The sequence below is a fragment of the Psittacula echo genome (genome assembly GCF_963264785.1).
Source record: "Psittacula echo genome assembly, chromosome: 1".
NCBI classification, from domain to species: domain Eukaryota; kingdom Metazoa; phylum Chordata; class Aves; order Psittaciformes; family Psittacidae; genus Psittacula; species Psittacula echo.
The window spans coordinates 88,755,646-88,777,816 of record NC_137735.1 but is presented as its reverse complement, the minus strand read 5'-3'; the positions used below and the strand labels follow the sequence as shown (position 1 = coordinate 88,777,816).

General features: G+C 40.4%; 1 protein-coding gene across 1 annotated transcript; it reads left to right on the top strand.

Moving 5' to 3' along the window:
* Positions 1-11,759: 11,759 nt before the first annotated feature.
* NCF4 (neutrophil cytosolic factor 4) lies at positions 11,760-21,383 on the top strand (the record flags this gene model as incomplete). Its single annotated transcript, XM_080635748.1, has 10 exons — positions 11,760-11,884; positions 13,760-13,844; positions 15,047-15,200; positions 15,522-15,592; positions 16,425-16,552; positions 17,534-17,591; positions 19,235-19,333; positions 20,080-20,210; positions 20,304-20,369; positions 21,155-21,383. Exons 1-10 carry the CDS (start codon positions 11,853-11,855, stop codon positions 21,381-21,383), a joined length of 1,053 nt encoding a protein of 350 aa, XP_080491874.1. The 5' UTR covers positions 11,760-11,852.
* Positions 21,384-22,171: the final 788 nt, after the last annotated feature.

Below are 22,171 nucleotides of genomic sequence, written 5' to 3'. Positions count from 1 at the left end.
TTTCAGCAAAGAGTTCATTGAGATTTGAAGAAGGATTATACATGAAATTAGAGTGTTTGCTCTTGGCCTTGCTAAATCTGATAGACTTTGATAATATAAGACAATCAGCAGTAGGAACAAGAATATGAACGATATTGCCAAGTCAAGCAAGTGTGGTTTGTATTGACTTTTTGTTTTTTCTGCAACATATGGAATAAAGCACTATTGGAAAGAAAGTGTTCAGAGTAGAAATACAGCTCTGCTCTGATGAATTAAAATATGGATTAAAGAGTGAGAGAAACTAACAATTTTTCTAGTATAAATTTCTAGTGTTCACGAAGTCTTTGTATTGGTACATCATGACGTAGGTGGCTAGTAAGCATTATGTCTGGCATTCAAATATATGTGAACAGCGACTTTTCTGTAACTGAGAGAAAAATTACGCTGAATTTCCAAATGATATCTCTGAAATACCAATTGGACTTACGCAGTTCTGTGGTGAAAGTGTTACCTTCTGTGATTCTTGTTCTCTGAACCAGGTATTTGTAAAACTCTGCAGCCTTTCTGATTGCTCACTAGTTAACAGTCTTAAGAGTCCCATTTCAAGTTGCGTGAATTTTCCTTTTCTTCACTGTGTCAGACATACAGCCAAGCTAAGCTAAGATTATAACCATTTTATTTCTTACATTAAGACTTTTGGTGTCTAAAGGCTGCAGCACTAATACAAATACAGAGACTGAGGATTATGGGAACCAAGCTACTAAGGCAAAAGAAAACCTGAAGAACTATATTTATTGCAAATAAAATTAGTGCAGGTATAGTGCTTTGTGCAGTGCGTAAGTTTAGTTTCTCCAGTCATTTTCATGATAGCCATATTCTCCTCTTGCCCCCACTTCAAGCACTGAATACTTGATGTGTCAGGCAACATTTGAGGAAGGCTGCTCTTAAGGTACTTCAGGCATCAAACTCTCCTGTTTATTTTACAGGAGTCATTAATGCAGATGAGGCTTTCCCTGGGATTACCAGGCCAGTTCATGGGTTTGTCATTCCAAAGCTTCCACACATAACAGACAGTTGACAGAGAGAGCTGACAAAGGAGGAGCAGGCCCAAAGCCAAGTTATTTGCTGCTCTGCCTTGAAGAATTCTTTTCCAACTCAGAGTCAGAGATTTAGAACTAGAAGAATAAAGGGTGAGATAGGGATCAAAAAATGCAGGTGGAGAAGAAAGCAGGTTGAAAAGGAAGATGGGCTCGGGGATGGGTGTGTGTGAAAATGGTGAGGGAAAATTTGTTGTTCAAAAGAAAAGAATTTGCAGATGTATGAGGTGGGTAATATAAGCAAGGCACAGAGGTCGGTTGATGGCTTCTTACTTGCAATCCAGTCCAAGAATATCCATCAATATATTTTGAGTTATTAAAGGCATTGTTTTCAGAAGTCTTGTGTCCTGGTTTAGCAGTAGCAGTCATTTTTTCTACTGGTGCAGTGCTGTGTTTTGACTTTCGACCTGGGAATAATACTGATAAAGCTGATGTTTTCAGTTGTGGGTCAGAATGTTTACCCTGAGCAAGGACTTTGTGAGTCTCATGCTCTGCCAGGGAGGAGGAGAAGCCGGGAGGAAGCAGGGACAGGACACCTGACCCAAACTAGCCAAAGAGGTATTCCATACCACAGCACGTCATGCCCAGGAGGTAGAACTGAGAGTTCCCGGAAGGGCTGGATCATGGCAGGGTGGGGGTGAGGTACCGGTTGGTGAGCGGTTGTATTCTCTTGCTTGTTATTTCCTTTATCATTATTATTATTGGTGGTAGCAGTAGTGATTTGTGTTACACCTTAGTTATTAAACTGTTCTTATCTCAACCCGTGGGAGCTGCATTCTTTTGATTCTCCTCCCCGTCCCTCCAGAAGCGGAGGGAAGAAAGGTGGGGGGGGAAGTGGACTTCGTGGTTCTGATTTACGGCCTGGGCTTAAACCACGACATCTTGTTTTTAGGAGAACTTGTGTTTCCTCCCATTCCTTTTTTTTTTTTAAATTTTTATACAGTGTCTTGGGTTCAGCAGCAGCAATCAGTTTTTCTCCTTCCTAATAGCTGGTGCAGCACTGGTTTTTAACTTTCGGCCTGGGGACAGTACTGATAAAAAACAATGTTTTCAGTTGCTGATCAGAATGTTTGCACTGACCAAGGACTTTGTGAGTCTCATGCTCTGCCAGGGAGGAGGGGAAGCCGGGAGGAAGCAGGGACAGGACACCTGACCCAAACTAGCCAAAGAGGTATTCCATACCACAGCATGTCATGCCAGGGGATGTAACTGGGAGTTACCCGGAAGGGCACGTCCTCTGCTCTGTCGGGCTCATTTTCGATGGGTGGTATTGTATTCTCTTCCCTTGTTATTTCTCTTATCATTATTATTATTGGTGGCAGCAGTAGTGATTTGTGTTATACCTTAGTTACTGGACTGTTCTTATCTCAACCCGTGGGAGTTACATTCTTTCGATTCTCCTCTCCATCCTTTTGGGGCGAGGGGGGTGGAAATAGAAACTGTGTAGCTGACTTGCCGACTGGCTTAAACCACAACATACAGGAAATGTAATTTTGTAGCACTGTACTGTAGGCTGTCTGAAATTTTCACAGTTGCCAAATGCACTTGAGATTTTAATTTAGGTCAAGCAGATTGTCTTGGGTAAGGTGACCAGTAACTGATGGAGACTTTGATTGGCTGAAGATAGCATCTGGTATCTGAACATAGAATAAATAAGGTTACAAGTGGTCACTGGATGTCATCTATGCAATGCTTTGCTCAAAGCTGTGCTGATATAAAAGAAAGGTCAAGCTTATATAGTCAAAGTTTGTAACTCTTCCTCGATGGAGGTCCCATAGCCTTTCTGGGCCCTTGTTCCAGTGCCATGTTGAATTATTTTACTTATGTCCAGTGAGATTTTTCCCTTTTTGCAACTTGTGATCGTCGTTTCATTGTCCACCTAGAAGAAGAGTCTAGCTATGTCTCCTCTTTAATTCCACTTTGTTTGTCCCACACCATAGATACTAGGCCATGTAAAAGGAGAAATAAAGGAGATAAACAATGACAGAAGAGGAAAAAGCAAGGCTGGCCAGCAGTATTGCAAGTATCATGGATCTGCAAGTATAGTTCTGCTTGGCAGCCATGCTGTCTGGCAGTGGAAAAAAAGGCTTATATAATAGAGAGGTCTTTATTCTTCCCAGTCTTTTGCTTGTTCTCTCAACATAGGCACATATTTCATGATGAGTGGAGCTGCAAAGAAAGTTCTCTGGATGCCAAAACTCATGATGTTCTGTTGCACCTGAACAGCAGTAGAAGGCCCAGTTCTCCTCAAATTCTCAAGAGAGGTTTTATTTAGTCCCAGTTAGGTCTGTGGGCTATAATAGCACTTGCTGTACAATGAGGCCTGATATATACATATCTGTTGTGGGTTCTTTTTAAGACCAAGTTTGTATTTAATACTGGTGGCCAACATAATTCTAAGAGAAGAAGCACTGGTGAGGATGATGCTGTACCATCCAAAGAAGTCTTTAGGCAGTACAGTTTACTTTGTTCTGGCATAAACTGTTTGCAGTAGGAGGAGTTATTGGTATAATTCTATTATCAAAGCTTCTTTTTTGCTTTTTAACCTGCACTTCCCTCACTGTTGGTTGATACAGTCAAGAGAGAGAAAAATTGGAGCTGAGAGAAGACAGTGGTAAGAGGTTCTCCTTCTGGCATTGTAAACATCAGGGTAGAAGTAAGTAGTATCAAAAATGGGTCTAATTCAGTACTTTCTCTCTTGTGGAAAGTGATGATTCCACTAAGAGGCTGTAGCAAGAATTGGTCCAGTTAACTGGAAACAAAGAGGGATGTCCTGTCACAAAGGACTAGAAAAGTAGTTGTTTAATGGGGATACCTCCAGTTGAATCCCCTTTTGATTAAATCAGATCAGGTCTTGAAGGTTACTTGTCCATCCTCATGTTAGTGGAATATATTATATATAATATAATATATATATGCTGGCAAATCCACTTGATCTCTCTGTTCACAAACAGGACAGGGAAAGCTGGAAATAGATCCCTGGTAGATCTGAGAGCCAAGATTCAGCCAAACATCTTGGACAAGTTCGGAAGCTTGTTTCTTGTTTGGCTCATTTCCTCCTCCCTTCCCCCATTTCTCTGCAGCAGAGGCAGTGTTGAAGGGTGTGTTCTCTGTCTGGCAGGCTGTTGGAGGAGTCTCTGGCCTCAAATTACACAGCATGAGAACTCTGTGCATAAAATTAGCAGCAGAGTTCTGTGTATTAGACGCCAGGGAAAAATGTCACATTCAGCAGAACTCATAGGCGAGAGGTGGAACAGAAAGAACTGGAACGGGACATCCCTCCCCCTCTACCTTTTACTCTTTTGCAGCAGGCATATCATAACCCTCTGGCTTGAAGCAAAGATTTTTTAGGTAGTAAATAGATGTTATTGTATATCTTAATAATGGGGTGTTTGATCTTTCTTCTCTTTCCCCCTCCCTTTGCTTGCTCTTTTTCCTTTATTCTGGAGATTTCTTACATTTTGCCTTTTCACAAGGAAATCAGTTTTCACTCATGAAGAATTGCTATTGACGTGGAGTGTTCTGCCCATTCCACCTCCCGGTGGTCTGATTCCTGGTGAGAAACCCATTGTAATGGCACTACATTCAGATCGTGCAGCAGCTTATACATGTTGTTTATAGTGAAATCTGGAAAACTAAATAAAGTGCTGGCAAGCAGGGCAAAGGCACTAAAGCAGAGAGAAGCATCTATTCAAGGACTGGATTCTTCAGATACTCTCTCACTAGCAGCTAGCTCATTCAGAAAAACTGTTGCAGAAAAGGACATGGTCTCAGGGTGTGTTTTGGCTCCTTACATCATAAAAGCAGTAAAATCCTTGCCACACTGGTGTTAGAATGCCCTGGAGCATATGCGTCAGAGAGGCTGCATTAGCATCTGTATGTGGAGGTGGATTGCCAGGAGACATTAATGTACACTTGCCTGAATTGTTTGGGGATGTACATGTACACACATACATTCACTGTGTCGTCAGAGTGCTTTCATGAGTCAGAGTTATCAGGCAATGCTCTTTTTATGTATTCCTCTCCATTTATTCTCCATATTGATGTCTGTCCTGTGAGCTGGGCTGGGAAATCAATCTGTGGCTTAAAAAAAAAAAGTATTTACAGCTGGATTAGTTAGCTGATGTATTTTGCAGCACAGCCTCAGATGTGGCATCCTGTGGGGTAGGAAAGAGCAAGAGCATGTGAGGACAGGGAATTTCCTAAGCTGATGCCATCACCGTATACTCATGTCTTGAAATCACAACTTCAGTGTGCCCCATTACCTTTGTTTGGCTCAGATTATTGAAGCAATCCTCAAGCAGGATAATGTATTCCCAGGTTAGATAGCGCCCGAGGGCAGAAAGCTATTCTTCATTTTGTTTCCTCCTTTTCTGTAGTCTGGGCAGGCCCATTTGCTACTGCTGTTTAACGTAAATAATGGTTTAGCAACTGCGTTCTTTTCTAAGGGTTTGGGAATAAGTTCTGCTCTGGGCATTAGAGCATTGCTGGCACATTTTTGAACAGCTACGTTTTCGTGGTTTTTTCACCTTGCTCTGTAGGTGATTTTGAGTGCAGATGGGTTGCTAAGATAATGGTTGTTGGAGTTTCTCACTTTTCACCTGACTTTCCTGAAGAATTATATCTCTATTAATCATTTTCCTCCTCACTGCCCCCCCATGAGAAAAGTATTACTGTCAGCCCCATTTTACGGGTGGCAAAACTGAGACATAAGGAATCACATAGGAAGCCAGTGGCTGAACTGAATGCAGTTAATAGTGAGGTCTCTTATTTAGACCCGGCATCACATAACAAGGCAGCCTTCTGCCTGCTGAGGTATGGGAGAAACAGACTCCAGCCTTCCACACTTGGAATGGACAGACTGGCAGCTGGCTTGAGATCAGGTTGCTCTTTGGTATGGTAATTGGTGGGCTCATTCCACGAGTTCATCTTTCAAGGAATAAAGGCTGAAGTAATGAACGGCCTGTATGTGAGGCAGCAGGTGAGACAAGCTGTAAGTATATGCTGTGAGGAATACTTTGAAAATTACAGCATCTTGATAGTTACTGCCTCTGTATTTGCAACTTGCCTGCCTATCCTAATCTCTAGGCCTCTTACCCCCCAGTTTTATTAGGGAATATTGTCCCAATTTATGAACCATGAGCGAATGAGCCATAAGCTCTGTATAATGAGCAGACTGGGTATGTCTGACAAGAAAATTGTGTTGCTTTTACTATATCAGTGTAGCTTAAGTAGTACAACTCCCCTAGGGTAAAGACAATTAGACCAGTGTAAAAGTGCATATCCAAATATAGCTGAGTCCCAAATGGGAAGGTACCTTTGTACCAGTAATAACTAGGTCCACACTAAGGCACAGATTTATTTCCTTAACTTTAGGAACCTTAAGTGACAAAATTGCGAATATAGTTACTTTATAATTTATGTATATTCCATTGAGACAGATAAAACCTTCAGAGCAGGAGTTGGCCCACTTGAGGTGTGTTTTACTGGCCAGTGGTGCCTTTCTTTCTTCATTATCTGTTCAGAGAACTTCCACTTAACTAAAGGCACTTATCTAAAGTTTCTAAATTAAGTAAAAGGAATTTGGTCCCAGGATTTCAGCAAATGGATGGGGAAATTAAACTATTAGGAACAGTGTAGGATGGTCTGAATATACCACTGCAGATTCTAGCAAATTCCAACCCTATTCTGAGATTTGGGAAAGTTCTGCAAATTTTTTTGTGTTTTTTTTTTTTTTTTTTTTTTTTTTTTGAGTAATTTTGACAGGTCTTTCAAACTTGTGAAACAGGTGAAGTGGGATTTTCTTTGTCTTGAATAGCAGTAACTCCAACAGATTTTTGTCTCTCAAGATGGTTAGAAGACTAAACCATAAAGAGTCTCCTGCCGCAAAGGGTCACTGCTGCTATGCACTTAAAACTAGGTTTTAAGCTTCTGGAGGCATGGTTGTAGGCATAGGTCTCCCAGGAGTTCTTAGATGGAACTATTCTATTTCTTTGTCTGCAATGGCCAGTTACCAGATTTTGACATACGAGTCCACCTCCAGCCCACATCTATCATACACAGTAGCAGTGGCAAGTTCTGCCTTATTTCTTCCCTGTTTGCCTCTTTTATTCTGGAAATTATATGCTATCTGGGTGAAGGAATGTTCTGTTGCTGTTTCTCAGCTTCCATTTTTCTCGCTTAGTCTTGGGCATCGATATACATCTGAGCTCTGCAAGAACAAAAAGTCCCATTGCTCATCAAGGAGAAGTTACTGTTCTGGTAAGATTTCCTCTAACTCTTCCAATCTCAAGTGATCTTACTATATCAGAGAGAAATCTTATCTCTTTTTAAAAGATTTCTAAAGGAAGCAGGTCTATTGTGAAGGAAGAATTGTTTTCCACAGAAAAGAAGATCATAATAGTGCTTGTGATACTGCTCTGCAGAAGAAAAGCTAGTGAGATCTGGCTATGGCATCACAAACTATCAAAACACAGAGTGATACTGTTGAATGTCATTAAACAAACAAAGCTGCTGTTCCTTTAACATTTGGTTCTGTAAAGATGTTTCATTTTGAGTAGCAAGTTATTCTGGAAATGACACCGTCGGTTTCACTGTCAGGAACAGAGGTAGATGCTGACCTTTAAATTTGTTTAGTTCACGACGGATTGTTTAGTTGTGTTGACATCAGCAGGGCATGACCATAGTCCTCTTCTGCAAATGCCTACTAGTTAATTTTCACCCTAAACAACCAGTCACAAAAACTGTGTCCAGATTGATATCAAAGGAAAAGTCCCATGTTGTGTTTATATACTCTGTGCTTTTTTTCCTCCCCGCACAACGTGTAACAGGGAGAGTATCCATGCATTCAGCCAATATGGATTGAGCCATTATCTTGAGGCTTTCTTTGGGAGGGGAGGGATAGGTCTGTTTTCAGCTGTACAGAAAGCATATATTGAAGAAAGAGGATCGCTTTGCTTACCACTGGACCAACTGCCTTCTAAGGATTTTGTAGCACTACCTGCAAAAGCGCACCAGGGATTACAAGGCAGACATGAGTAGCTTATTTTAGGTAACTTTTGTCAAAAAATTTCATGGAGCTGTAATTTATTATTCATGTGCTATTATAATAATGATAATGAGTTTAAACATGGCTGTATTTGAACATAAATATTGTAGAAGTGTCTTAAAGCATTTTGGAAAGCTGATGGTAACCATAAAAGCAAAATCTGTACAAGTATATAATATGAATGGAAAATGGAATATAGTCCCATATCACTTTTCCCAAAACAGTATTATCATTTGCAGCTCAGTCTCAAGCAACCACAAAAGACACTCAACTGCTAATGGTGTATATGCTACGGAAACCAGTATTCCATATATCCTTTGAAAAAAAATAGGTTGAATGAAAGTATCTTGCAAGTGAACTCTGCTGTGTTTCTATTTGATGTTCAGTTTCCTTGCAGTCATTGTTAAAATTATTTTCCTTTACACATTAACCTGTGATGAGACCAGAAACCTTTTAAGAATATTGTTCTTGTTCACTTTTACCTGTCACTAAACAAATCTGTTCTATGGCTGGTGATTGAACATAACTATGCAGCACTTTTCTAACATCAGGTGCATTAGAGAGAAGCCATTATTCTAGAGCGTGCACAGCCAAAACAATACAGCAGCTGCTGCCCTAGTAAACATGGTATGTAGTGCTGTCATCAGAATTGATTCAGCTGAGTATTTTTGCTGTGTTCCTTTGATTTAACTTTTATTAGTGGTTCATGTTACTTTTGTGATTTGGGACTACATTCCCATTTTCTCATTAAAATTGCTTGGTTGCTCTGGCTGTTTGGCTATAGCTGATACTTTCAGATTTCCAAGGCGCTATGTATCCTTGTGCAAGGATTTTCTAACAACATGCGCGTTAGACAGAAGGCCACAATTTCACAGCTCACAGGCATGCACGGCCAAAATAATATAGTAGGTGGTGAACTGCGAAAAGGTACGTAATGGTGTCAACATATGGTCATGATTCAATCATCTGAGGATTTTCTGAGTAGTCTCCTTTAATTAATTCGTTAGTATTTCTTGCACCTGGATGCACTGCTTTCTCTTGCTCATTGAAAAGAACCGGTGCATAGTGCCATAATGAGCATGCCACCCATGGTGTACGGATGGGTTTTCTCAAAACTGAGGACTGACCTTGTCAGCTGATGAAATGGGATACTTTCCTAATGCAGTCATATCTCTTGACATGGGTATTATCATTATTGTATCAATTCTGTAATGGACATTAATTTCATTTGTCTATAATAAAGTAGTTATTTGAGCAGAGAGAGAAAGTGGGTTTGACTAGGCTCAGACCATTTCCTCAGCCCAAATAGACGAACATGGCAAAGCAGTGTTTTAAATCTTAGTCTCTTGTAGCTTTGGTGAGCCCTCTCACCCATCAGTTATCCACTATTCTGAGGCAGGAATTTGTCTTTTTGTCTTGGTTTTGGTTTAGTTCAGAGCAAGAAAATATTGCAGAATCAGAAACTCCCTTAGAATCATAGAATACCAGATGGGAAGGGACCTCAAGGGTCATCTGTCCCAACCTTTCAAGGCAAAGCATGACTTAAATGAAATGCCCCAGCACGCTGCCTAGCCAAACTTTAAATTTTCTAGAAGTGTCTAAGCCTTAGCAGGGTTAGCATTATTCTGGCACATTAGTATTATTACTGGCAATAATCTCTAGTACAGAGTAGTGAAATTGAGGAGCTGCTTTCAATTTGTTTTACTTGGTTTACAGCAAAACAGTTGCTTAGACAATTTGTCTGTGAGGTTGTTTGTCAACTTGTTCTTGAAAAGGCGTATTTCCAGGTAAACAATGAGCAGATGTTTTTGCATCGTGGCATATCCTCTGTCTCTTGAAAGATGTACCTGCACGGTATCTAGGTTATCCTCCAGGAAATTTGAAAAGATTACAATATCCTTTTTATGATTTTCTTGTCAAAACTATGATATGAGTCAAATATAAACAGTTACCTTAAAAGCACCCCTCTGGCCTTTCTCTTTCACTTCTATTAAAGTTTGCCCAGTTCTTGTGCTTTCCACAGTCTTATTTGTGTGTGTCAGGAGGTCCCCTCTGAATTTTCATGCGTTCATATATATTGATCTTGTGATTAAGAGTTCTGGTCAAGGTGATCTGCTCCTTTACCTTCTGAATGTTAGGAGAAAGTGAGAGGATTGCAATTGGAAAACTTGTTTATTGTCTCTCTCAATGCAAAGGAAAGAATAATGAGCCTGACTTTAGGTTACATGAGGACTGGACTGCACATTTAGCAGGCCTAATCAAGAATGTGGAATGCACAGCAGTGTGTGAAGGTCTGGGGAAATACATCCAACACCGCCACTTACAACTCCTCTGTCAAGTCTGCGTGGGCAGCATACAGTAGCAAATCACTCAGAAAATAAAGTTCAGAATTTTGTAGCTTCTCCTTTTCCCTTCTGATCAAAAGACACTATATCCCCTCTCAAGTTCTACGATGGTGCCTTCTGTTATCCATGGGAAAGAGATGGGCGAAGAATTTACTTCATTAAAATGCAGTGAAATGCAGCCTACTCCCAAGGCTGGTGATTACAGTGGTAAATAGAGTTTTATTTTGAAGGATGCTGGTTGACTTTTGCTCCATTCAGATGAGAATTTTTGTGCTAAACAGCAGAAGGTGGTGAAAGAACCAAATATGTATTGAACATGAAAATGAAAGAGAATTGAAGACTGAAATGGAGAGGCAGAGGTACTACACATGACAGCTTTTGACTAAGGCAGATAGGCTATGCTGCAACCTATCTGCAGTGTAAGGAAATGATGGTTAATTGTCACTTTTTCCTTTTATTTTCTTCTTGAAAACTGTGAACTGATGTTATACAAATACTGTATCGCTATCCTTTGTGTACAAGGCAGGGCAGTCAGGATTGTCTTTGGGAGAGCCATTATCCTCTCTTTGTAGCTGCTAAATGTGGATTGTTTCGAGCACATGAAGCTGAAAAGGTGACTGCTCTTTCAAGGACTCATGTCTTACTTGCATTGGTCCTTCAAAGCTCATTGCCTAGTCTCCTTTGCCTGATACTCTGGTACCTATGCGTTTGACAAGGCTGCATTTCCTGACCATGCTTTCTGTTCCCACTTTAAAATTTATTCTTTAGCTCCACCTCCTGGCTCTTGGTCCATGGAAAAGAGGGTTTGCAGGAATCACATAGCCTGAAGAAGGGATCATAGAACTGTAGACTCAACTAGGTTGGAAAAGACCTTTAAGATCATCAACTCCAACCTTTATCGCAGGACTGCCAAGTCCATCACTAAACCAGAAGTATTCATCCCAGTTTAGAAACATTAATGTAGAGGTGACTGGGTACATTTTAGCTGGGGCAAAACAGAATTGGTTGAGCCCACTCATTGGCTTTCCACAGAGGAAAACGTGTTGGTGAAGAAGTGGACAATGGAATATGCAGCTCATAGTTTCTGCTTTTTGTTGGGCTTTTGGTTTCTCAACCGTGGCAGTTTCAATGCATGACAGACATCACAGAACAGTCTTTCTTTATAACTGTTTTTTCTCTTGTACTTCCTCAATCTCGTAGGGGTGGGGAAGTACGTAAGAAATCGTCTGACACTGAAACTTTAATAAAAGATCTCTGAGGCCTTGCAGTGGCCTGATTCACACAGGGAGAATTTCTTTGACTCTGTTCATCCTATTCAACCAAGAACTGCCGCGGAAGTGGAGGAACAGGACTTAGCCATCTGGATTTAAGAAGCTGGAAACCATGTCTCTTCCCCGACAGCTGCGAGAAAAGAGGTAATAATATGTCTCTCCCTCCATCCACTTCCCCACAAACCTCCGTGTAACTGCTACGATCTGTTCATTTAATTTGGATGCAAGCTTCTTCGACAATTCTAAAAGACTTCTTATTATCGTAGCTTCCACACTACTACACTGCTCAGTTTATAAAATAGACATTTCCTTAAGGTGGAATCAACTTTCTTTCTGTGGGGAATATTCACCATGTAGGATAGTAGAGTAGTGGGTCATTGTCCTCTTTACAGCTGTAAACAGTTTCCCTTTTACTGGGGTTTGTGATATGAGGGTTTGTGATATGACTAATTATATCTCTTGATCTCCATAACCACATCCCTCTTCACAGTAAGTAGTAGTATTTATGGTGTTGTGGGTGGTGCCAATTCATGTCATTTTCCTTGTACAGCAAACTACTGCAAGTCTTTGCATCATTACTTCAGCCTTCCAGACAGGCTACATAGTGTGGAATCCCCTGCTTGGGATATTCTCCTAGCAGAATAAACTGAGCCAACCACCGTGTTTTTTGTAATATCAGAATATTTAACATTATGTCAGCTTGGCATTTTTGAGATGATCCTTTTTAAAGTTTCTCTTTCTCTCTACCTCATTTATTATCCTTTTTACTTCTGTGTTAATACAAATACCACTCTAACAACATTGAGTTGTAAGATTGAAACAGAAGTGAATTTGTCTTCTGTTTGTCAAAAATATTGTACCATAGGGAAGGTCCCAGAGGCAAAAGCATCTGCCAAGCCATGCTGTTTTACTGTATGGACAGTATGGACAAGAAACATGAAAGTGTGGTCATATGGCTGCTTTTTAGGTATTCTTGCAGGGATCTGCCTCAAATCCTACTTCAAATCCAGTACTTTCTAGAATTTGCAAAGCTTATTCTAACCTATCATGTGTTCTTTCAAGCATTTTTGACATTTTCAAACAAGTATCTTTGTGCTTGATTCCTGTTATCTGCTGTGACTGGGAAGTCTCCCTGTAAATATTTGCTGGGCTACCCATTCTTTTTTCAAAGCCTCTTTAAGAGTCTGCTTTACTGTGATGTTTGCAGAAAAACTTGACATTTTGATAGCTGGTGCAGGCATCACTGGTTATGATATAGAACAATACTATGTCTTTGTTTCTTTACCTTTTTTCTGTTTGTGCTTATCCTTCCCTTGTTTCTTATGTGTATAAGGCACACTGTATGGATCTTACACACAAAGTGTAAGGTTTTTAGGATTTAGCTTTGTACTGCCAGTTTCTACAGCACCCAGCGCAACAAGCTCTTTTCTCAGAACTGTTTTGTATTTGCTGCAGTGATAATAACAGCATAAATCATGGATATAATGATCTCCGTAGAATAAGAGATACTGCTGCAGAGTTATTATTCTAAGTCTACTGGATGCTGAAGGAATGATTAAGAATGCATCTACAGTTGATCACATTTCTCAGGAAAATCTTACCAGCTCTAATGTTTCTTTTGTAGTCCTGCTACTCCAGCAAGCCTAGGAACAATAGGGATGCTTTTCAGGCTTGATGAATCTTCACAGTAGCCACTGGGCAGGTTGGACAGGGCTTGGAGCAACCTGGTCTAGCGGAAGTTGTCCCTGCCCATGACAGGAGACTGGAATTGGATGATGTTTAAGGTCCATTCCAACCCAAACCGTTCTGTGATTCTGTGACTTATGCTGAAAGTACAGAACCTTGATATCTCAAGATCAGACCTCCAGAGGAAGAGAATGACACTACAGGTTTCTGTCTTTCCGGGTTTGACACTAGACAATGTGATGATGATTAGTTATCTTTGCTCTGTATGGCACAGAGACCTCCAGAGGCTAATGTCAGAATGAGTAACCTAAATATTTTCCTCTTGCTTCATAGTGATTTTGACCAGCTTCCAGATGATGTACCTGTTTCAGCTAACATTGCAGATATTGAAGAGAAGAAGGGCTTTTCTAATTATTACGTAAGAAGGAAGATTTATTCTGTCTCTATATGTCCTCATCTGTGTCTGGTTTGGTTGAGGGAAGCAAAAATGCTATTAATCTGGTGTAGTTGCTTTTTGGCATGAATAGTTATGTGTGGAGAACTTCTCAGTGCTTCTTTTTTCTGGCATGGAGGTTAGTCTATTACAGATTTAGTCTAAAAATTTATTGTCTGGGTGAAATGAGACCGGGATATCCTCTAACATTGCTTGTTTTCTACATTCTTACCTAATTTATGATTAATTTCCTGTTAAGAGTGTTGTACCTTTTGTGAAGATAGAGGGAAAGGAATTCAAAGAGGGTAGAAGGGGAAGGTCTTGTTTTCATTGTCCTACGGTACTAGTAAGTTAGGGTGCTTCCATCTCTGCAGAATGTGGCCTATTAGTAAGTCATGAAAAAGCACACAGGGGGAGAATAGTAGGGAAAAGCACTCGGAGATTTTCTGAAGAGGGGTTTTTGATAAGGCCAGCTCAGTCTGACTTCTGCAGGGTATGCTGCTTTTGCTGGACACATTGCTCATAAAACCTTCCCACTGCAGTATGCATGTTTTATTCTGGAATATAGTGATGCTTGGTTGCTCTGTCCTTATGTTTTCTGAAGGATGTGGCTGCAATGTGACTCAGAGGTCAGTGTATGGAAATCACGGGCTTCTTTAGAGCAAAGCAACTTTGGCAAGAGATAAGAAGATAGTGGTTGGAGGAGGTCAGGCTGTATTTTCTGAAATTGTGTGCTTTGAAGTCAAGATGAAGTATGAATGCTTTCTTCTCTGAAAATCAATTCACTTACATGTCTATCTATTGAGTTAGGTGCCCAAAGCATCCTGATGTAAAATATCTGTATTTACCTCCCTAATATGTTTTGCTTGTCACTGTGGGAAGGTGTGTAAGCATAAAGCATCATCTTGTCATTTCAGGTTTCCTTTTAAGATTATGTAACAGAAAGCAGTCGCAGGGACGTGATCCATGGGAATGCTCACATACACCACACTGTTTGGTGCTAACTTGTTATTTTCTAATACTTAAGTCTGCAGATACTCAACTAACAGCTTGCTTTGCGCTCTGCCCCTGAGACAATATTTCCACTACTGGAGCACTGATCTTATGTTCCTATTGTATGCCTCACTTTAATTTGCTAAGTATTTATAAGTATGAACATTAGCCTGAATCCTCCGTCTCTGTTTCAGCTGTTTGTCATTGAAGTAAAGGTTAAAGGTGGTGGCAGATACCTGATTTTCCGGCGTTATCGTCAGTTCTATGCTCTTCACACCAAACTAGAGGAGAAGTATGGAGCAGAAAGCAAAAATAGCCCTTTTACCTGCACACTCCCCATACTGCCAGGTAAGCTGTCAGCACCAAATCTGTGCATGATTAGCAGCTTTATCAGCCTCAGGCTGTACTAAAGAGGAGCACGTTGTAGACAAATAGTTGTGACAAGGAACAAGTTCCCAGCTGTGGATGCTGGAGAAGTCAAGCTCTATTTACAGTCCCTCCACTTGTAGTAAAATTCATTTATAAACCTAAAATCCTCTAGAAAATACGTATTTTCCTGGAGATCCTACTTTCTACTGATTGCTTCATCTCCCTGCCAGCCTCAGACAACAGGTTTTGGTTGGTTTTCTTTTTTTCTTCAATAACTGTCACAGGTTTTATATTTTCCAGGAAAAGTTTATGTTGGGGCCAAAAAGGAAATTGCTGAGAATAGGATTCCTATCCTAAATGCCTACATGAAGGTAAGACTTCATCTTAAGGTAGAGATTGTACTGAGTGCTGCAGACACTTACCCCCTGAAATCAGCTAAGAGACAGTTTTGTATCTTAGGTATCTGCTTCTCTCTGTATTGCTTTTCCTGAAGACACGGCATCCATACAGCAGGAAAGCTTGCAGTCCTATTCCCCAGATTGTTCAGATTGCAGGATCTGCTGCAGTATGCAGTTTAAAGGCTCACTCCTTGCCTTCACATAGGTACACATCCCTATGACACTCCCCTTTGCCCAAACAAACAAGACCCACCGAAAACAAAAAACCAAAGCGAAACCCAAGTACGTATGAGGAAATGGTGAATCTCCACATATTGTGTGAATGCGGAGTTGGTATGCGCACCTAAGGAACTCGGAGAGTGGTTTGGGCTGCTGGGTGTACCTGCTCTACAGTGAAGACACAGCCAGTAACATTGTGGAGAAAAATTCTTTGTGTGCAGGTTAACAGAAGACCTGACTTTAAATCAGTAAATGTCTTCAGCACTGGCCAAGACTTCCAGTACTTGCCTTCTTTCCACAGTCATTCATGTTCTGAAGGAAACATAAGAGCAATTTACTCCTTCTGCAGTAAATCAGGCACAAAAAGAGTGAAGCAATAGATTGGCCAACTCCAGGAGTAAACAGGAGAAACTGTCAGCAGTTCAGCCACATCCTCCTGCATGAGAAGGGAGAGGAGGGAGATTTCTGGCAGTAATTAATATCCTTCATGATCCTGTAGGTCAGAAGCATATTTGTTACGTGTAAGTGAATAGAGGATTGGTCTCCCCCACTGTTACACTCTGCTTCCTACTTGCTCTTGGCACAGAACCTACTCTGCCTACCCGTTTGGGTGTTGATGGATGAAGAGGTACGGCTGTTCTTCTACCACTCAACCTTTGATAGTGAACAGGTGCCTCACAGACTGAGGCGGCTTCGCCCACGGACACGCCGAATGTAAGTGATTGACATGTTTTTTCAGAATTGCTTGATGTAAGAGATGCTGCCCCGTTTTGGGGGGGACGAGAGAGATGAGAGTCACCACTGCGTTTCTCATGAAGTTCTAATACGGGGATCTTTGTGCTGGAGTGAACACAGGGTATTTCTTGTTTTCAGTAACCTCAAATGTGTAAAGTCAATGCAGTACTTTGCAGTAAAGGAAAATTCCAAAATGAGCGTGTAGCTTGCTTGTAAAAAAATGCTGCTCAGCTCTATCTGTTGCTAATTCTTTACTGGTAATATCTATTATAATGTACAGAATATACAGGCCAAGCTTATGGACATGGCTTGCACCACTGTAGTCAATGTGAATTTTGACACTGAGTTCAGTGAGATCTGGTTCAGACACTAAATGAAACTGAATGCTTATTTTTTCCTGTCCTTTGTCTAAACAGGGGCCTGTCCTACATAGCAGCATTGACACCCCTTTGGAGAACTGCTAAGTAGACATCATTACCCTTCAGTCAAATTAGTTTTCCTTTCAACATAGCAAAGTTGACCAGCTTCCTTTACACTTGAACAGTGCAAAAACTGCATGAGTGTATGCATTCCTGGATGTTTGCATGATTGCAGAGATTGAACTAAATGCCATAAATGCTAGAAACAGGGATGCCTATAAGGCAGAGTAGGGGGGCTGAGCAGTGCTGTAGAAGAGAGGTCCAGGATACTGACTGTATTGAAAATTCCATCTGTTCTCAGCAGCAGACATCATCAGATTGCTGCTGCTCTGCACTGAAACTGAGAGAACTAGGGCAATGTTATTGCATCCATATTTATTTACTTCAGCGCCGCACACAGATTCTCATACAGTTTCTTCAGTGATGGAAGGCTTGCCTGCCTCTTAAATAATGAAAATGCAGACACTGCACTACTGACCGTGTAGTATTTTTGATGACTAGAAAGACATATTTACCTCCCTGTTGTCTCCTTTCTTTGCAGTAAAAGCATTTCACCTCAAGTGCCTGTTTTTGATCGCATGGCAGCTCCACGGGCTGAGGTGAGTGCTCTGCACAATCTACCATTGGATGGGAGATTAAACTCTGTTTTACTTTGGTATCTCATCGATCAAGTTCCCTTTTCTAATTAAAGCCTGGGGAAAGAATGGAAAGTGAAAGCGACACAGGAAAGCAATTGATTTTAACAACAGGGGATGAAACAAAGCACGGAAAGAAGTGTTCTGTTCCTCCTTGCCTGAGTAATAAGAAGGTCCATAGTGAAGTTAGAACGACAAGAGGTTCAAAACTGAGAGACATATACAGCTTGCTGCCAAGTGGTTCACATGGAAATACTGATACCTATAAATTGAATTTAAAACAAGCATAAGCTTCAGTCTCATTGACTTCAGATTGTGTTTAAAAGCTTTGCAGGTGAAGAATCTTAGTATTTTCTGTAACAGAAGTGTTCTACTGAAAAGTGCTATACCCTTGTCTTTGGCTGCGTATTATCGTGGTATTAAGCATGTGGAACTGCTTTGTAACCAGTACTTGTCTGAGCATATTTTTTCTTCTTCGAACATGTGCCTTTGTCATGTAAGATTAAAAAAAACCCCATGCAAGTGGTTTGAGAGTTGTTGGGTTTGTTTTTTTTGTCATACACTGAGTATGGCAGGTCTGGGATCAGTCATATCTCTTGGGTTTTATCTGTTAATTTGCTAATATTGAATATGCCTACCAAAACTTTTCAATAGATGGAAAAAGGCTTTTGAAAGCACTGTTAAGTAGACATATGAACTCCTAGCACAACAGTAGCCATTGTCTTTTTTTATTAAAACTCTTGGCATTAACAAGCCCAAAAGAACCATCTCAACACAGACTAAAGAACACCTTGTCATTTTTGCTCCTTTAAGAGCATATAAATGCCTACTGTGTTCTCTAAGGACAGTGGGGGAGATACGCATTTTTCGTGACCTGGCGTTACTCAAGAACAGCTTCTTAGGCTGGTAGCACATGCTTACCTCCTTTTTCTAATTTTTTCCCTAGAGGGGGCATCTAAATGCTATGTTAACTGAAAGCCAGTTTCCCAGCCTCCCCCAAATCTCTCAGTTCAGCATACAGGCCTGAAAGCTGGATGTAAAACCAACATGTAGTTACTCTTAAATGAGGACACAACACCACAACGCTTCTGCAATTTTTTTTTTGGTGATATTTGGCAGCATCTGAAAGCTGTAAAACTGCAACCAGAAATAAGATATATGTTTCTAATTCTCAGGATTTCAAGCTTTCAAGCTCTCAGTTGTCTTCAGCACTGTTGACTTGCTCCTTTGTCAGTTGTCTTCAGTTATGTTGATTTAAGTGCTTTTAAGTGTTTTCAAATTCTTTATATTTATTTCTCTGGTGCTCAGTGTCCTGCCACTTTAAGAATCCGAGCATGTAGCTCTCTCAGAGCCATGTTTATCCTTGTGCTTTCATTACTTCTTCAAAGCATTTTTGTGTGTGCTGAGTAGAAGAAATTGTGAGAACTGCAGGCTACAGTCATATTGCAGTCTTATGTATATATGACCTTACCTCAGAAATTCATCTGTGATGACAAAGTGCATACTATCGTGCTGCTTTATGATCTCACCTCAAGAACACAACAGAAAGAATGATTCATTTTTGTAATTCTGTGAATTAATAATTCCAGTGTTATTACTTTCCATAGGCACTGTTTGATTTTTCTGGAACCAGTAAACTGGAACTCAGCTTCAAGAAGGGAGACTTGATCTATCTACTCAGCAGAGTAAACAAAGACTGGTTGGAGGTGAGACTGCAGTAGCGGCATTGAATTATCAGCATACCTTGAAATAGATGAGTAGAAAGGGCTCGGCTAGTCCTTGGGTCCTGCCTGCTCCTTTCAAGGAGAAACTGTATCGTAATCAGGTCTTACTGTTAAGAACGAATCCTTGACTCCAAATTTGAAATTGTTTCCTTCCTTGGTTGTATTTAGCTTACAAATTTTCTGCCCTCTAGGCTTCAGTTTTTATTTGCGTTTGCTTCTGCTGGAATGTTTTTAAATTCTTTGGAAGTGATTAGAACACAAAAAGGCCACAGAAAGGAGATGGAAACTCCGTTTCAGTGATTAATTGGTTTCTTGCCTGAGGGTGAGTTGCGGTATACTTCATACCACGATGCACATCAGTCTGATTACAGAGAACTTGGGCAATGCAACAGTCTTTCGAAAAAGGATGATGAGAACATACTGTGTGTTTGCCGATATGATATCTCTGCTTGCTTGAATACCACAGCCTTCCTTGGTAACCATCTGATTTCAATTTTTTACAGACTGTTTCACTCCCCTACCTTCTATTTGACTGAACAATTGTAGAATCTTTCTGTAGGGATGCCATCAGGTCATTTCCATAGCCTTTCTCTTTTTTTTTTTTTCCTTGATTATAGTAGGAAAAGGTCTTACTGTTGTTTCCATGGAAATCAATGAGATTCTAGAATTTATTGTATGTGGCCAGAATGTCATGGTTTTCTTTGTTCTAACACTACCTATCATTCCAGGGAACAGCTGGTGATGCCACTGGGATTTTCCCCCGTGCTTTTGTGAAGATCATAAAAGATTTACCACAGCTGGAAGACACAGTCAATAAAGTTCGCTGTTATTACCATGATGAGACTACAAGCACTATTAGGTAATAAAAAGATAGTTTTCCAGTTTACTGCTGAAGAAATTGCATCAATTCTCTTTTCATGGTATGTAATGAGTAGATTTGGTCTTGTTACAGGGATATCTCTGTGGAAGAAGATCTGAGCAGTATTCCATCATTCAGAGATCTCATGGAATTGATAAGGTACAATGCAAGAAGTTAGTTGTATATATAATATCATTTAAACATCTGTCAAGTTTCTTCCAATCCTAGATTTCCCACATGCTGCTTACTCAATGCCATGTTTTGGGTGGGAAATACTTTTCAAGTGTCCTAAAGAAGTTGTACTTCAACCTGGCACAGGGCTGTCTGTGCAGACACTAGTCTGCCTTGGGGTTGTAAGTATTTATGGAATGCCACACGCTTCTAACTCAATTATGCTGGGTAGAAGTTTACATTTCTTGTCCTAATATCAGAGCCATACCCCCATACAAGAAACTTTTGTCTAATATACTTCTTCAGGATGCAGGCAACCACCTCTAACACCTGATGAACTAGGTTAAACTAGGTCAATCTAGTGTTGAACGTCAAAACATTAGAACATCAAATATTAGTAATGGAATACCTGCACTAATATTCCTCCATTCCGTAACTTGTTCTCCCCAACCACAAGCAGGCAAAAGTGGTTAATAACTATAGTCAACTCTTAAGTATAGGGATTTTATTGAACTCACAGATTAATTGCACCATGCACATGGTGTTACTGGAAATGGTTCTTGGTTCTGTCAGATTTCTTAGTTTAAACACCACACAGCATGAATGAGGCTGTATGAATGATTTCTAGTACTAGCTGTACCAAGAATGCCAAGATACCCAAGGCTCTGTGTGGCTTTTAGCAGAATGAATTAGGTTGTCAGTATATTGTTTATTATGTAGATTTCCCAGGCATTCCTTAATTTCTGGGGATCAATCAATTTCTTTTCTACCAGGCAGGAGTTTGACCGAGATGACATTGTTTTGAATTACCGGGACCTTGATGGTGATCTGATTCGGTTGCTCTCCGATCAGGATATTGAACTCATGGTGTCTCAGAGCAGGAACAGGCCATCTGAGAAGCATTTTTTCCCTTGGAAGTTGCACATCACTCACAAAGATGACCTGAGTGTTTACAACACTAGTCCAGAAATGGGTGCTACTCAAATAGTAACAGAAACATAAGTGCTGTATAGAGATGTTCCAGCAGGTAGCTGTACAGTCCTTCTGTAATCCCTCTCTGCAGACAGTTTCCTTTAACAAGCCTTTGAAGTGATCTTGAAAAGAGCTATTTTTAGTAATATATTACCTTTCAATGTAAAATCTGTACTTAGTTAGCTTCTTCAGCTTTTTACGACTCCTCTGTAACAGAGACATCTACATAAAGACCAGAGAAAGTGAGGAACGGAAACATAAAATCACTGGCCATATTCACACAGCACCTGAGCGTTAGGCTGCAATAGAAGTTTAGTGTCCTGAGCCCCAAGATCTGCTCTGATCTCTGTTCTCACTCATAGAGCTGATGATTTGTCCAGAATGTCTTAATAACCTCTTTTTCTAGCCTGCCATAACTTTCTCTTCACTTGCTGGTATGAAGATTTGTGTGTCAGTGCTTAGGAATGGGTAATTATTCCTGTCACGTGGAAGCCTGAATGGGCATTCAGGGTTAGTTCTGGAAGCATCAAGAAAACTTCATATTTCAGTGAAGAAATTGCAGCCCACCTTTGCTTTCTTCTTTCCATTGACCAGTATTCTGAGTTCTGTGAATCAAACCTAGTACACCTGTGGTGTTCCTCTTTTAGACCTTTTGGTAATTGTACAGACTACTTATTTCTGCATTCTGAGGAAATCTGTGGGATGCCTGCTCAAATAACAAGTTATTCTCTCCTGTCTTCTGCTTTCTGACACCTCATTGCCAAATAGAACCAACAAGAAATTACTGTATCAGATTCTTCAACAAATAAAGTTACCTA